Source organism: Cnephaeus nilssonii (genome assembly GCF_951640355.1).
Source record: "Cnephaeus nilssonii genome assembly, chromosome: 16".
In the NCBI taxonomy this organism is placed as follows: domain Eukaryota; kingdom Metazoa; phylum Chordata; class Mammalia; order Chiroptera; family Vespertilionidae; genus Cnephaeus; species Cnephaeus nilssonii.
In genome coordinates, this window is record NC_137087.1 from 18,408,632 (window position 1) to 18,425,880 (window position 17,249).

General features: G+C 39.8%; 1 protein-coding gene across 2 annotated transcripts; it reads right to left on the bottom strand.

Annotated features, from left to right (window-relative positions):
* Positions 1-1,814: 1,814 nt before the first annotated feature.
* NUDT13 (nudix hydrolase 13) lies at positions 1,815-17,228 on the bottom strand. 2 transcript variants are annotated; one of them, XM_079792979.1, is made up of 9 exons: positions 17,140-17,228; positions 12,577-12,668; positions 8,908-9,047; positions 7,567-7,701; positions 6,051-6,157; positions 5,243-5,368; positions 4,969-5,080; positions 3,563-3,717; positions 1,815-2,602 (listed from the first exon to the last, which is right to left on the bottom strand). In XM_079792979.1, exons 2-9 carry the CDS (start codon positions 12,657-12,659, stop codon positions 2,402-2,404), a joined length of 1,059 nt encoding a protein of 352 aa, XP_079649105.1. In that variant the 5' UTR covers positions 12,660-12,668; positions 17,140-17,228; the 3' UTR covers positions 1,815-2,401. The 2 variants fall into 2 exon arrangements, with proteins under 2 accessions (XP_079649105.1, XP_079649106.1); XM_079792980.1 differs by lacking the exons at positions 12,577-12,668; positions 17,140-17,228 and adding an exon at positions 9,510-9,641.
* Positions 17,229-17,249: the final 21 nt, after the last annotated feature.

The window sequence follows — 17,249 nt, forward strand, 5'->3', positions numbered from 1 at the left end:
GGTTTTGAAGTCAGAAGAAGAGATTACATATGCCATGTTTAGAACATTGTTTATTTTTATTGAGGACTAAATGTTGGGTAGAGAAAGGAAGGTAGTCAAAAATGAGGAATGAATGAGTTGCTTTTTTATTCCAGTTACCAGGAATGACCTTGAGCCAGGCTCACTCTGGTGACAAATAACTGATTTTAATGTTTAACTTGTTTTTACTATTCTACTTCATAGACCCAGTGGGTCCTTTTTATCCTTAGCACCTTCATCATTAATTGCCACATAAATATTCTCCAGCCAGGTAAGCCCTGTACCAAAGTCCTTTTATTTATGTCAATTGCAGTATCCTAACCTTGTCCTCTTTTGCCTCAACTTTCAGATATCCTTGGAGTTCTGAAAAGCAAAGCTCTCTTCCCACTCATTGCTGGGAAACAAAGTTCATGGTGCAGCTTCTCCTGTTAGCCACTCTCATCTTTTCTTTTCCAAAACAACACATTAATCCAAAAGCAAACAGTTACTCCATGGTAAATTTGAGAAACACGCACCCTCCCCTTTCTATCCTGTATTTTCAGACTAGGGATGTGTACACATGTGCTCACAAACACACCCACATAGAGATAGAAAAGATTGGGAGATGGTAATACACATGGACCCTGAACTGTTTTCTTCTGACTGCAAGATATGGGGAAATCTCGGGACCTCTCTTTCGAGAGTGCTTTTCCCTTCTACATGCTGGGTTCAGCTCAGGTCAGAGCAAGCTGCCAATCTAGCAGGACAATCAAGTCCCATCTCATCTTATCCCTCAGCGTTTCCTGGTGAAGGTACTTTGATTTCCAAAGCAATGATGGTTTGCAGTGTGACAGCAATGACTTTTTGGTTTCAATAGGAAATTCAGTGCTTCAACTTTTCTAGTTCTAGAAGCTTTTTCTTAGTCCTATGGAACTTTGATGTATGCATAATCTTCGGTTTTTTGGTACTCGTGTATTTAATCATGTTAGTGCCTGAAATCATCTGAGGATACAGCTCTTTCCCCAGACATCCATTCTTCTTTTCAAACTGGCCTCCGACAGTTTCTTCTGCACATTGCTTCAGTTGGCCCACAGACTTGGAACCTGGACTTAAACACTGGTCACACTAATGCAGATTCCTTTTCTCCCGCCCCCTCCCAATTCTCACTTCCTGCACTTTCCTCTCTTCATAAGACAGAAAAATACATCTAAACAGAGGTATATAAACTTATTTTACTTTCTCCAGATAAATTCTTCTCCCCTATGACAAGGTATAAAATGGCATATATGAACGATGAGAATTCCTAAATTTAGTTTATCCCATAAAATTCAAGAAATGGTTCATCCTCACTAATCCCTTGGTTTGAGTTACAACACTTACTGGATATGCAAATAGCAGCAACCATTTTACACTTAGGGAAACAGGAATGGCAAAGTGATAATCACTGCCTTACATTACAAACTGAGCAAGTAACGCAAAAAAAAAAAAAGACCACCTTGCAGTTACCTCAACAGAACCTCATTGCACCTGATTTATTACAGAGGACCCTGCGGAAGACCTTAGCTCCCACCTTCCGCATCCCTTCAGGTGACTTAAAGAAACAGGACTTCTATTTAACTACCATGAACAAAATAATTACCTGTACATGATTTCAAAAATGTTATGCTATTTGTCTTTTTTTTTTCCGCCCCTAGGCTTAATTTTTCCCGCCCCTTGTCTTAATTCTATGAAGATAAAAAGTAATTAAGTGGGTTGAGATTTGCTACATATTTTCACTACTCAGATAAAAGTGTTGTTTTTTTAAAAATATATTTTATTGATTTTTTACAGAGAGGAAGGGAGAGGGATAGTTAGAAACATCGATGAGAGAGAAACATCCATCAGCTGCCTCCTGCACACCTCCTACTGGGGATGTGCCCGAAACCAAGGTACATGCCCTTGACCGGAATCGAACCTGGGACCCTTCAGTCCGAAGGCCACTCTATCCACTGAGCCAAACCGGTTAGGGCCAGATAAAAGTTTTAACCAAAATTACACCAGGCACATTTTGGCAGTTCGATATAAACCCAGCATTAACAAGCCACATGCCAAAAGATGTTTACTCCCAAGGCCTCGGAGAAAATGGGTAAACAAGGGCCCACATCTCAAATAAAGCTTCAACTTCCCTCTGACTTTGACAATTGCCATCTCATTCGTTTTCTCACGCTGGCATTTTTGGTTGCCTAGGAGTAGGAACTTCTTTCATTAACTCTGCTGGTAGAGATGTCTTGCTGTATGTAGGCTCACCTTCTCTGCCTTAACATGAATTTGGTTGGATACGGCCTTTGTCACCTTCCCCTTTTCAACAGATCTTTGATGTGCCCCCTCCCGCCGGGATACTGAGGAGGGGCCTAGGTGATCTGAGCTAAGCAGGCAGGGAGGGACAGGTCGGTTTTTCCACCCACTCCCTAATCAGTTGATGGGCAATGGCTAACTTAGGGGGCAACCAGAATGGGAAAGTCCCATCCTGTTGCTGAGCATATGGGTGGTTTCTCTTCAGGGCTGTGACCACCTCATCATGACTAAACCAGGCAGCTGCTTCTAGTTCTTTTAAGTTCACCTGGATCTGAAAGACATAAGGAAAAACAGAATGTAAAATTGGGAGCTACGAAAGTTAGAATTCTATGGCCAAAGGTGAGAAAACAGTTCTAGAACTGAGCAGTCTTAGAAGATAATACCTGGGATCCATAGGCTGGGAACAAATAAATTCTAGATATTGCCCAGAAGCAAAAGAGGCATACGTAAGAGATGAGAGTTAAATATATTTTTAATGGTAAAAACCTAGAAGTACAAATACTAAAATATTGAGTGGTTAGCATAGAGGGGTAAATTATGAATAATACTTATTTTGCTTTGTGCCTCTCTTGCTTGTATAAACATACAAATGTTTTTCTTCTTTAAAAGGTAAAGGTTAATTAATGATAATCAAAATCATTGTAAATTCTTTGCAAGGAGCAAAGTAGTACAAACTGAATCCACAGGAAGCTGAGGCAGATTAGATAGTATTCATTCCATAGAAACCAAAGCACAATAGACAGACTTTGGTAGATAGGGACCACAATGCCATCTGTAAGGGATGCTATGGAAGATGAGGTTGGATAACACAATATCTAAGTCCCTTTCAACCAGAAGTTCCTATAATCATTATTATTATTACGTAATTGATCATAATTATCAATAATTATCAGTGCTCAACATCCTGACTGACTTGAGCAATAAGATCAATCTTGAAATCAATAATTAAATTTGATATATGATGTGCCTAATCTATGCGAAATGCTCTGTTAAGTCCTGATGATGAAAGGTAAGTTGTCTCAAGGAAGAATGATGACCATGTTGGCACTCCCAGTTTTTGTGGTGATTCTTTTCTTTATGAGATTGAAAATTCCTTAAGGATATAAATCATTTCTTACACACCTTTGTACGATCTAGACAATGTTGGACTAGACAGATGCTTAGTAAGTACCTACTGACAAGCTTAGATGAGGCAAAGGAAATATCAGAGCATAAGGGAGGCAGCACTTACCTCTGTCTGCCCTGGTTTCACAATTGCATGACAAGCAATCATGAGTGAGCTATTGGGAAAGGGCCAGTGCTGGGATGCAGAGTACTGCAGTCTTTCCACCTCCAGTCCCACCTCTTCTGCAACTTCTCGATGGACAGCCTCTTCCAGAGTTTCACCTACAAGCACTCAGATTAATTCAGGACAGCCCTGCAGCAGGAGGGGTGATACAGATGCCCATTTGTGAAAGAGCGCAAAACTGGCTCCAAAGCTTCAATGAAAATACTCTTGGGAGAGCCTGAAATCTCCGAGTCTCTACAACAGTAGGAATCAAGTCTAGAGTTGGGTGTTGAACTGCAATACTTAAACCTACTAGGGGAGTTATAATACAAAATAAGAGTGGCAGTGGGAGTGGTTACTGCTGTCGTCAGTTTTAATAAAATTCTAATGCGACATATTACCATTTGCAAATTTTACCCCAATAGACTGAGAAAACACACCTGTAAATAAATATTAATTCTAGTTAATATGCATGCTGAAATATTTAGGGAGAAGTGTACTAACGTCTCCAATCTGTGCATCAAAAACTAAGGAGGATTGATGGATAGAGGAATGGATGGACAGATATGTGATAAAGTAAGTATAAGAAATTATATTGCTGAGACCGCTTTGGCTCAGTGGATGGAGTGTCAGCCTGCAGACTGAAGGGTCCCAGTTCGATTCCAGTCAAGGGCATGTACCTTGGTTGCGGGCACATCTCAGGTAGGGGGTGTGCAGGAGGCAGCTGGTTGATGTTTCTCTCTCATCAATGTTTCTAGCTCTCTATCCCTCTCCCTTTCTCTCTGTAAAAAATCAATCCTATCTAATAAAAGAGAAAAATGCAAATTGACCATATCTTTGCTATGCCCACAAGCCACGCCCACCAGCCAATCAGGGCAAGTATGCAAATTAACCCAACCGAGATGGCAGTTAATTTGCATATCCAGGCCAGAGTGAAGACTGAAGACAGCATAGAAAGAAGCCAAGCACTGCAGAAGGGAGCAAAGCTGCGCAGAAGCAAGCAAGCAGGCCAGGGGAGAAGGGAGGGAAGCAGGCGGGCCGGGGGAGAAGGGAGGGAAGCAGGCGGGGCGGCAACCGCAGCAGGAAGCCCTATTGCAGGAATCTTCCTGCAATGGGCCTCTAGTAAAATACATTTTTTAAAAAAAGTAATTATAGAATCTAGGTAGTGAGTGTATGGATTTTCACTGTATAGTTCTTTCAACTATGCTTCATGTTTGAAAGTTTGCCTGTAAAATATTGGAAAATTTATAATGCCAGGGGCTGTTTTCTTGACATGACAGGGAAGAAGGTGCTTGAGGCTCCAAGCACTATGACAGCAACACAGAGAAATAACTACTTTGGATATGCTGTCATGTCTCTAAACTCCTTACCTATGTCACAGAAACCCGCCAGGGCAGAATACATTCCCTTGGGAAAGGAACTCTGGCGGGCAAGCAGGCATCGAGTCCCATCTGACACCAGAGTGATCACCACAGGAGCCATCTAGGAAAAGGGGATGGCAACTTAGACAGTCGGGCTATGGAGCCTGTAAGTAGGATGAAGGAATGAATCACTAAGGAAAGCCTTGTCCCATACAGGCTTCCATCCCCAGGACAGAGCCGTGTAGAGCTTCTTGGATTACTGTCCCTCCAAAGCAGTTCTTACCTGCGGGTAATAGATGATCTTATTGGAAGGGCACACACGCTTGCTGCCAGCCACATTCTTTTTGGTGGGCTGCCCACTTCTGCTGCAGAACTGATGAGCATCGTGCCACCGGAGGAGCGCCTGCGCCTAGGAATGCGAGGTGGGCTCTATTTTAACTGGTTTACTAACTGTCTGACCTTTAAATAAGGAAGCTATTGAACATATTCCTCCACATCTGAAACATGGATAAAAGAAAGTGTAGTTCAAGTATATTATGAATTATTTAAAAAATACGTAATATATAAAGTATTAAACACCCCATGTACTTATGACCCAGCTTAAAAATAAAACATTTCCAATATGAAACATTCCAACATGTATTCCTCCTCGATAAAGTTTGAATGTTTTTGCAAATAAAAAATGTTTAGAGGTATCTCTAAATTAAATGGATAATCAAAAGCACTTTAGCAAGTGAAGTGTAAAGCTGTGAGGATGAGTCAAAGCAATAAAAAATAATTTCTCATAGGAAATACAAAACGCATGTGACATGCTATGGGCCATTGAACATGTTTAGGAGGTTGATAGATGCCACAGATCTGCATGTCCTCAGGGGAAATGTTCCTGATCGCAATCCTGCCAAAAACAAGGGCAAAAGAAAGAGGAACAAGCACTTTCCCACAGCACATTGTCCTTCTGCCACGGTTTGTAGGAAGAACGAGAATCTGCAAAAGGAGAAATCGAGCGTAGCTCTCGCCTGTGTTAAGCATGCATGCATTTGCCCTTCTGCACTGCTTTACTGTTTCCTACGAACTGAGGAATCAGAACCTACCGTGGACAGCAAGGAGGCCTCCTCCACATTCAGCCGATAGAGAGCCTTCCGCAACTCGATGAAAGACCCCTTGAGCTCTGTCTCCATTTCAGGTTTCTGTAAGGAGGCTAGGAAGTTAGAAAAGAGAATGAAGTGAAACAACTCAAACTGCCTCGGGGCCCTCCTCAAGTATATCCTGTTAGGACAGTGTTTCCCAAACTCGCCTAATAAGACTCAACTAGGAAAAATAAAAAATATACAGGTTCTCAGCCCTGGCCGGGTAGCTCACTTGGTTAGAGTGTCGTCCCCGATATGCCAAGGTTTCGGGTCCAATCCCTGGTCAGGGCACATACAAGAATCAACCAATGAATGCGTAAATAAATGGGACAACAAATCGATGTTTCTCTCTAAAATCAATATATAGGGTGTCCCAAAAATGTATACACACTTTAACAGCTGATAGTTCACATTTTGAAAATGAAATATATTTTAATAAACACTGCCTTTTTAATTATTCAAAGTGTGTGTCCCCAAAATGTATACACACTTTGAATAATTATAAAGGCAGTGTTTATTAAAATACATTTCATTTTCAAAATGTGATAGAAATTAGCTGTTAAATTGTGTATACATTTTTTGGGGACACCCTTTATATACAGGCTCTCAAGCCCCCACATGGAGATTCTGAACAGCAGGTGAGTGAGGCCAGAAATCTTTAGTTTTTAACAAGTACCAGGTGATTCTCATATTCAGGCAAATTTGGGAAACAGTATAGTGCTATTTCACAAGATTGACTTCAGGGCATAAGAACATTTGGACTAGCCATACACTCTCCCTGGAAAAAGATGAGATGGGACCTCTAGACTCCTCTCTGACCCTCACTCAGCATCATTACATTGGCATCCACACCCTGAAGAGAGAAGGAAGGCCTGATAGGAGCCATGAGCCTACAGCAAACTGGTTCCCAAATGCAGGTCTGAAGACCCAGAGCGACTTCAAGGTAACATGTTTATTCATTTGCATTGATAAGATATACAAAAATGATGTCAAATTTAAAATCATTTCTTATGAAATATTTATGACATTAAATGTATAAAGGTACAGAGAATAATACAATGAACATCTTTGTACCCACCATCCACCTTAGAAAGTATTAAAATTCCTTTATTTTCTTTTAAATGATGATAATAGATGGTAGTGTCTTTTTTTTTTCCCCCCCCAGAGAGGAAGGGCAAGGGAGAGATAGAAACATCGAGAGAGAATCATTGATCGGCTGCCTCCTGCATGCCCCACACTGGGGATGGAGCCTGCAACTCAGACATGTGCCCTGACCGGGAATTGAACCATGACCTCCTGGTTCATAGGTCGACGCTCAACCACTGAGCCACGCCGGCTGGTAATGTCTTTTTATGTTCTAGCTTAAAATACAAAGTTGATAATATTTCTGTATTCCCAATTTATTTTATTTTATTTTACTATCATGTAAAATCACAAAGTCTGAGAACCACAGGGAAATACCCATTAGGAAAATGTGTACCATTTACGGAAGAGGAGCTATTTAGACCTAGATCCAGAGCAAACCATGCTTCATGTTGTTCGGAGCATCCAATCAGCACAGAATCTTCTATTCTTTGTGTATCCTGGCCAAATTTATCCAGGAGCTTTTCCAACTCTAAGAAACGAAAGGAGAAGGAAAAAAACAAGAGCCTTAATTAAACCAGCAGAGCCATCTTAAACTTACTGGAGAGCAGGCACTTCAGTTTCAAGTAGGTACACCTGGCTTCCAGTCGCTGCCCTGCAGCTCATTAGCTACGTAAACTTGGTCTAATCACTTAACCTCTCTAAACCTCCGTTTTCTCATCAGCAGTCTGAGGAATTTAGACTATAAAAGGAGTTCTTTCTGCGTAGCCCTGTATTACTCTCTGATTGTATCGTGAAAGAGCATATCCTCTAGTTCAAGAGATTCGTGATAGTTAACTTATGGCAAAGGAAAATATGTGTCACGTTTAAAATGGTAGAGACCAAATCAGTTCCATAATCTCAAAAACAGGTTATGCTGTTCTTGTGGGCCAGAGTAGAATAGTCATCTGAGATCCCAGTATGTATAACATAAGTGCTGCATAAGGAGAAAACCTATTCTGTGCATGTACGACTCATATTTATTCATAATACAGCACAACATTGCTACATCTCTAAATGTGCCTTCCGAGGCATCCTCATATTCTTCTGCAGTGCTGGAAACTACCTATCCAGGTCTCCAACATCCGACCCATGAAGGCAATTCACTGGCAATGTATTTAGAAGTTAGTCAGTGTATAGTGACATCATAGAAAACGGAAAGTTAGTATCTTGAAAGCCAAATCCCAATAGTTTAGATATCTCTAGTTACATTAATTCACTATTAATTTTGACCCTTCTAGGAGAAATGAAGTCACAATGCAAATCCTGGCCAGTAAGACACTGTGCAACTCCATGGAGGCTGGAAATCACCAGTCCAAGGCAGGGTTGGCAAAATCTTTTAGGCTTTTAAGCTCTGTCAACTCTGCTCTGCCATTATAATGCGAAAGCAGCCACAGACAACCTAGTATAAATAGATGAGTGTGGCTGTGGTCCAATGAAAATTTATTTACAAAATGTAAGGGGTTCCAATTTGGACATCACTTTAGCCTACCCCTGGTTTAAGGCAGTCGTGGTTCATACCATCACTAAATAAGTTTCCTGGGCAACACAGGTGTATACACTAAGTATTTAATTGGCAGAGGACTCTGAAACAACCTGCACTCTAAACTTGGAAGATCCTTCTCAGGGATTCAATATGGACTGAATTCTTCTTAGAGGCCACAGGGTGGTCTACTCTACTGGTTCACTCTGGGCTTACCTGATAGGCAATGCTGGGGGGGCAGGTACTGATGTTCTGATTGCTGAAGCAAAGGAGCCAGGTTATGAAAGAGGTAAAATGCTCCCGTCTGCTGGGCTTTTCTACATGCATCATCGTCTTCCTTCAGTTCAAATAAATACCTGTATTTTGGGAAATAAAGCATTACAAACCCACATTTAGTTACATGACAGCATTCATCTGTTCCTACATCCCTCTCCTACCACGGTTATTTCCTCTTATTTATTTGCACACGAAACTGCTCTTTAAAGGATTCGAGGTGGCTGCAGGCCATCAGTCCCTCCTTTGTCCTATTGTATACCTTGCCAATACTTCTGTGGTTGCACTTACGTTGTACTGTCTGTTTATTTGTCTGTCTCCCCCAAAAGACTATGATCTCCTTAAGGGCAAGGTCTGCCTTACTTCTGTATCTCCAGTAATTATGGCTCAATTCCATAAATACTTATTGAATTGAACTTCAAGGGTAATATTTACTAAATTGAACTTCAAGGCACATTGCCAATATTACACTGTGAAGCAAGAATTCACATGCAGTGGATTGAGAGGAAAACAAGTACAGTGATAAAATATCAACCACAGAATACCTAGAGATGCAAGCAGACTTCATTACTGCAAACAAAGAGTAAAAACACTATATCTTCAGTAACTCGCCTTTGATCTGGGGAAGATAAAGTGCAAATTTTATCTTCAATGCACAATACATCCTTGTTTCAAACATCTAGTTCCCAGGTGAACACCATTTGCTCCTTATTTTTACTGAAGGCAACAAGTGAAGCCATTACTGGTCTTATTTAGTAAGTAATATTTTCAGTAGCCAAAATAAAAATGGGGAAAAGAGAATCTATATATATATAAAAGGCCAATATGCTAAGTGTCCTTCCTTCCATCCAGGTAATGATGTCACCAAGCAATGCCCAGCTTCCTTTCCCTAACGACAACTAGCCTCCTTGCAGTTGCTTCGGCTCAGGAACACGGCTTGCTTTATAGCCAGGTGCAAACACTTTACACAGTAACCAAATGTCTGTGAAGTGTTTTCCGTGCCTCATCTCATTTGATCCTCACAGAAGTCCTGGAGTAGGTAGATAGGAGATTTGGTGAAATCCTATTTTCTTTTCATTAGCCAGAGACTTAGAAAGTTTAGAAACTTGACCTGACTGAAAAGAAGTAAGAAATGGTGGACCCTGAAAATGACTTCACTGAGCAGAATATAGTCAAACACTGCTGCAGTTAAATATTTTACCCTTTGTTCTCCCTGCCTGATCTACAATAATAATCTGCTTTGTGTTGATAGTTATGCTGTGTTGCTGACAATTACCTGAAAGAGAAGTTGGGGTGCTTCACTGGGCTGGAAAAAGTTTAGCTAAATCAGAAAGCAGGTCTAATTAAGCAAGTTTGTTCTGTATCTATAAAAGGCTAAGTAGACTCTCGCATGCACGATACATATAAAGCTCTCCTGCCGATCGCATGGGTGTGTTTCCATCTGTCATTGACGATCATGAATTTGGTTGACACTTCTATTATAGAGAAAGGGCGAATAGCGATATTAAAATATTTCTTTTAATTCATTTCCTTTCAATGTGCACGAATTTGCACTGGGCCACTAGTATTCTATAATTAGCTTCTATTATAAAGGAAATCATACGGTGGCAAGTTCTAGGCTTTTCCAGTACCTTCATTAAGGGTGGCCTTAGTCTATCCTTTTAATAAGAGCCTTGAGAATCAGATCAATGACCCTATGATGTGGGGGTGCTGGGGAGGGGTGGGGACTGAATATGGATTCTCTTTCGGGGCCTTAGGGATATCCATTCTTGCCTGTTGAAAGCCTAAAACAGACTCTTGGGTATATGCATATTTGTCACTTAATCAGGAAACCAGGTTTACAGATATTTTCTGTAGGATCTTGTGAGCTTGTATAACCCTAGTAAGCAGAGTTGACTCAACATGAAAAACCACAAAGCAAAATGATAGACACACCCCAGCAACATCTTTAGAAACTGTTTTTGACTGTGTGATGAAAGGGCTTACAATGATCTCTTTATAGACAGAAGCAGAGGAAACCTGAGATTTTAATACTTGTGATATTTTTAAACTTAATATGAGTGGCTACAGCCTCCCAGGGCAGACTCAATGTATGTCAAAGGAGAGACATGTGCCACTCAGAAGTTTCCAAACAGAAACAATAGAACAAACAGCTGCCTTCACAAAAGAACAGAACAAGTGGTACAACGTGTGCTTTGCCCTAATGACCCTAAAAAGAAAAACACCGAGGTTAAGGCCTTAAACCTGGGCCTCCCTGGAACTGGAACTGAGGTCCAAAAGTTTCTTACAGTTTTCTTAATGAGAAACACTTTTTAAATTTTATTTTCCCCATTTGGTTATAATAGCATGGAAACCATAACACGAAGATAAAACTTAAACTGTTTTTTTTTCTTATTATAAAAGTAAAAAATAGTCATTTTATAAAAATCAGGAAATACAATCATCAATTTTTTCAAAAAAGGAAATAGTGAAGAATCCCACCACTCAGATATAATACTGTTCGCCGCTTGGAATTCTCCAAACTATTTATTAATATTGTGTATCTATACATAGTTAGGTCTATTTAGAGTCAGACCTACTAATTGGTAGCTTTTTTTTCTTAAACATTATCATTTTTACACTGTATTCCTTACTAATAGAATTTTATTCTTTTCTCATGATTTTTATTACTTTTTAATATATTTAATCATATCAACATACTCATTTTTTAGACTATTCAATAGTTCTATCATTTCTTGAGAACTGCAAATAAACTAAATGCCAACAACACTAAAACAAGTATCGCAATTTGTTGCGTCCTCAGCCCTGCTCATGTAAGATGCTCTGCTTGTGTGCCTTTCGTTCTGGAAGGGCACTCACGTTGGGAGAGCTTCCCGCGTGGGAAGCAGTGGCTGTGAGTGTTCCCTCCTGGGGGCGTTGCATTTGCTCCTGGCAGGTGCCCCCGAGGTATCAGTCTAGGACTACTACTTACATTCATTTCTTCGGAAGGGGTCTTTGGACCACACCTTATCAATGGTGCAAATTTAAACCCCAAAACTCGATGAGAGCAGGCTAGTGATTTCAAATTCATAGATATCAAATTTGCCCAGACTGAGACAAAGAAGTCATTGGTCATTTTCCTGTACTGGTGTAGATTTCTTTTTTCTAGTCTACCTTCCACTGAAGTTTAGTTCTTTGGTGGCGGTGGGTACCAGGATTGGAGTTATTTACCTTATTTTCAGGAAACGTCATGAACTATTTATTCAGTAAAGTTTTTAATTCCATCATATGGGTGTACCATAATTTAATTAATTCCTCCCTCTTCGTTCAGCCACTCAACAAGGCTTCAGTGCCGACTATGCGCCAGGTTCTGTTTTGTGCACTAGGGGTTACCATAGTGGAAAAGACTGAGTTCCTATCTTACTAGAACTTACATTTAAGTAAGTCAGGTATTTTAGATATTATTGGAGATTTAATTTGTTTAGAATTTTTCCAAGTATAAATAATTTTCAGTGAACATCCTTATATGTACATCTTAATCATATAACCATAATCCTCAATATAGGATTCTGAGAATTTTATAATTCAATGGGCCAAAGATTGAGTAATCAGAGTTCAGGTTGGTTAACTCACCGGGTCTTAGTGACATAGGTTGACAGCAGCCTATAGCACCAAAAAGATTTTCTCCTGCAAGCAATTCCACAATACAGAGACATTGTCAGGTCCTTCGAGGAAAGAGGAGTTAAAAAAAAAAAAGATCATAGTATGCAATTTAAAATAATGAATCACCAAAAGGGTTATACTTTAAGCCAGAATAATATTACTTTTTAAATATTAAGGAAAGAGAAACTGAATAGGAGTCAGATGATCTGGTTTCTAAATTGCATTTCTACCACTAACTAGCTATGGGATTTTAACTTTTCAATACCTTTTTCCTAATTTACAAAATTAAAACCTGTTCTGCCTACCTACTCGGTTGTTATGAGAATCAGCTAACTATCTATCCACGAGAAATGGGTGCTGTCCTTCCAGATTGGGGAATTGTTGCTGGGAGGAAGCTGGGGAGCCAAGGCCTACATTTCTCTCCTCCCTTGCATATAAGCAGAGCCAAAACCAATGGAATGTGAGTGGCTGAAGCAGTTAAGAAGTGGGGATGCCTATTCCATTCTCTTTTTCCCCTTCTGCTTGGAAGATTCTAGAATGACACACTATTAGATCCTTGAATCATTACATGGGAAAAGCCACCTGTCAACCAATCCCCCCCACCCCCCCGCCAGCCTTGGACAATTTGTGAGTGAGAAATTAACTTCTACCATATTAAGCCCCTGACATTTCAAAGTTTGTTACAGCAGCTAGCATGACTCTGATAGACCAAGGAAGCATGGGAGGGTCTCCAGAGTAATGGAGCCACATTTTTCAGAATATGAAACAGGAGGAATCCTATAGATAATAAAAATATAAAAATCATGGCCATTAGGGAAACATTTCAAAAACCAGCAAAAGCCCTAGCTGGTTTTGCTCAGTAGATAGAGCAAGCTGCAGCCTGCAGACTGAAGGGTACCGGGTTTGATTCCAGTCAAGGGCACATGCCCAGATTTCGGGCTCGATCCCCAGTAGGGGGCATGCAGGAGGCAGCCGATCAATGATTTCTCTTTCATCATTGATGTTTCTATCTCCCTCTTTCTTCCTCTCTGAAATATATATATATATATATATATATATATATATATATATATATACACATACACACACACATATATACATACACATATGTGTGTGTATATACACACACATATATATACATACACATGTGTGTATATATATGTGTATATATATATACATACATACGTGTGTGTGTGTATGGCAGCAATACATGGATCTAAGATATTTTCTACTTTTTTGCATCTCATTGTGAGAGAAAAAAAATGCTCTATGTTAAAAATATACAATGAGGGGAAAAGAATAAATTCTATAGAAGGTGATTCCTTTTAAATTGTATATCAGTAAGCATTTTATTTCCCATGAGAAGTACATTTATATTAGCAATAAAAGAGGCAAGAAGTTCCACTGAAATGAAAAAATCAGTACAGTTAAATAACCAACCACACTTTTAACTTTGCCCAAGGGAAATAAACTTTGACAGGAAAGTACTGAAGAACATCTAAAGTTTAGGCCTACTTCTTGGCTGCATAATTACGAAATGCTGATGACTAATCCTTGGGCAGTTTGGGCTAACTTTGTCCTGGACAAGGGTAAATTATATTTGGCAAATGACATTCAACAAAGTATTTATTGAGTACTGACTTTATGCAAGGGCCGTTAAGGAATACAAAAAATGTACAGGATAAAATCCTGCCCTCAAGGGACTCTAGCAGAAGAGAGAAAACAAATAACTTCACAGAAGGCAATATGTGATATATGGGTTACAACGCGCCCTAGGAAAGTATTAAAGTCATCAGACTTGTGTTATTATTGGAAGAAATGTATTTAAAGTCAATATTTCTGCCTCATATACAGCTCTGAGAATGTAATAAACATTCCTTTCACCTAGAAATTCCACTTCTAGGAATTTATCCTAAGAAGGAAAGGCTATGTATAGGAATGTTAACTGAAAATTATGACAGAAAGGAATAATACACAGCTGTTAAAATAACAGTAGAAGACTACATATGTAGTAAGAGGGGAATATATTCAGAATATATTAAGTAAGAAAAGCAAGTACTTTTTGGTTGTTTTAGCCTCATCTAATTAATTTATAAAGAAAAGGCATATACATATACATACCAAAATACATAAATTAGATACATATTTATTTATACTTTTAAATATATTTTTATTGATTTCAGAGAGGAAGGGAGAGGGGGAGAGAGAAACATCAATGATGAGAAAGAATCATTGATTGGCTGCCTCCTGCACACCTCCCACTGGGGATGGAGCCCGCAACTGAGGCATGTGCCCTGACCGGGAATCAAACCATGACCTCCTGGTTCATAGGTCGACACTCAACCACTGAGCCATGCCAGCCGACCTTTATTTATATTTTAAAAGTGACTAGAAGTACACATACCAAATGGTTATCAGTGACTAATTTGGTAGAGTGGAATGAAGATAGAAATTAAAAAGGGTACCTGTAATTTTTACTCTATACATTCCTGTACTTCAAAAAATTTAGCCAGTGTACATACTCCTTTACAATCCAAGTATAATAAATAATAATTCCTGGGACTAACGGCACAATGAGGCTATTTCCAAGCCACTGTTTCTAGTAAGTACCTCATCACATTCCCCCCAGAGCCAAAAGGAATTCCTTTGATAAATTCCTTGAATCCTGAAAACTGTAAGAGCTTTTTGGTTGTAGTTATGACTACCAGCTAATCTGTGTGGCCCACTGCACTTGACTGCCTGATGTTTTGCCTACTTCCTGCTATTAAATACTGCCCCTTGTGAAGTATCACGACCTGCTGACCCATGGGGTGACCTGCTGACGCAAGGGATGGTGGTTGCAGAGCTTGTAGAAAACATGGTAAAGTTCTTAATGTAGCTTTGAAGAAAATGTCAATAATCAAGAGGAAAAACAGACTTCTTTTAACAGAGAATTGTACCTTCATCGGTACAGTCATAAGCCTAGTAGATAAAGATTAAGTCTAATTCCTTTTCTAAATGGGCCCTTATGTATTTTTGAACTTTATTTCTCCTTGTATATTTTCATAGACATCTTACATCCATCTGCTCAAATGCCACATTACAAACAGAATAATTGTTATTGTTTGAATTGGCAACTATCATCATATTTTAATGCCTGACAGCACACTGAGGATAAAAGTTCACTATTCACAAAATACAGGGTGAAGCAAAAGTAGGCTTACAGTTGTGAGTCTGTGAAACAGTTTGTTCTTGTGTTATTTCCCATACAAACAACTGTAAACCTACTCTTGCCACTCCTTGTACTTTGGGCAGCACCATTACTTGACAGGACAAGCTTTCCAGTAGGACTGCCTTCTGTTTTTACAGTACAAATGCATGTCTCCAAAGCAAGGAAGGAACCGCGAGGTGAGCACTGGAGAGACGCGGGCCCTTTCATTCCTGGCTCTCCCACTGATTGAATTTGCGACTTGGGGCTCTCACCTTACCTGTCAGCTTGGTTTTGGTCTTCTCACAGGGGAAGGAGAGAGTATGGATCTCAGGTGTATTACAACTATGTCAGCTTTTGCATACTAATTCTCAGCTCTGTTAGACTGTGAAATGCTTAAAGGCTAGGATTGTGTCTTCCCTTCTCTACAGCAGCTAGCACAGTGTAAAATACACTATACATCAATGAATAATGAATGCATGCATGCATTTATCCCATTTTACAGGAAGATAACGCTTGGAGAAGTTGACCAATCTGAGATCGCAATCTAGGGAGCAGCAGTCAAACCCAGGGGCTATCTGGCTCTAAGGCTCTCTCTCTCTTTTTTTTAATCTTTATTGTTGAAAGTTTTACATATGTCCCCTTCTTCCCCCCCATATTATTTATGTGGGTTTTTTAGTACAAATACTGAAGGAGAGAAAAGGTAATATTGTTTTTACTGGAAACTATTAAATGATGAGGCAAATCTCTCTGTAATGAATGAATCACATTCTCTGAACCCCCTGTAATGAATGATTCACACATTTCCAATCCCGTTCATCTTAACATTAGAAAGATTTATTTATAAAGCACTACAGCATGACAAAAGGCCCACTGTGAATCTCCCTGGTTAATCTGCCAGGAGGCAGGTTCCGTGGTGTTTGAGAGAACCCTTTTCAGAGTCTGTCTTTTCATCACAGCGGACCGGCCAGAATGGGCTGGGAGAGAGGCTAAACCAAGGAGCCGCTGGGATACAGATTTCAAGGTCTCACACACCAGCTTTATTTTCTGAATACTAATTTACGTTCTGAAAACTAATTTTCCCTCCCTTAATTCAAATATAATTCAGGCACAATCAGAGAAGTTAGCAACTTCCATTTTTAAGTGACTCTCCAAAAAATTATTACGTGTAGTTAATAAGATAGTTCTACAAGTTATGATGCAAAGCTGTGGTCATTCCTGGTTTCTGTAAGAAGGAAACGGGACTAAACTGGAATTGCAAAATGCTGTAACAGAGGTTTTTTCCCCAAGTTCTGATTATGCGTCCTGCACTTAGAACCGGAACAGGTTTGTCCTGCTGTACTCACTCTGAGTTGTGTTGGGGGGTGCCGTCCTAGGCCTCAAAAATCAGCAGAAACCAGGAAATTCCAAGTGTTCCTGGGAAGTTGGGCTTCCCTCGCCCAGAGAGACCGTTGCT

What these genes read in the sequence shown, in the direction of transcription:
- NUDT13 (XM_079792979.1), bottom strand. Translation starts at nt 12,659, where the DNA reads ATGTCTCTGTATTGTGGAATTGCTTGCAGGAGAAAATCTTTTTGGTGC. An exon ending in CCCCCAGCATTGCCTATCAG is followed by an intron (nt 7,702 to 8,907) that starts GTAAGCCCAGAG and finishes TTCGTTTCTTAG; the next exon opens with AGTTGGAAAAGCTCCTGGAT. An exon ending in GGCGGGTTTCTGTGACATAG is followed by an intron (nt 3,718 to 4,968) that starts GTAAGGAGTTTA and finishes GAGTGCTTGTAG; the next exon opens with GTGAAACTCTGGAAGAGGCT.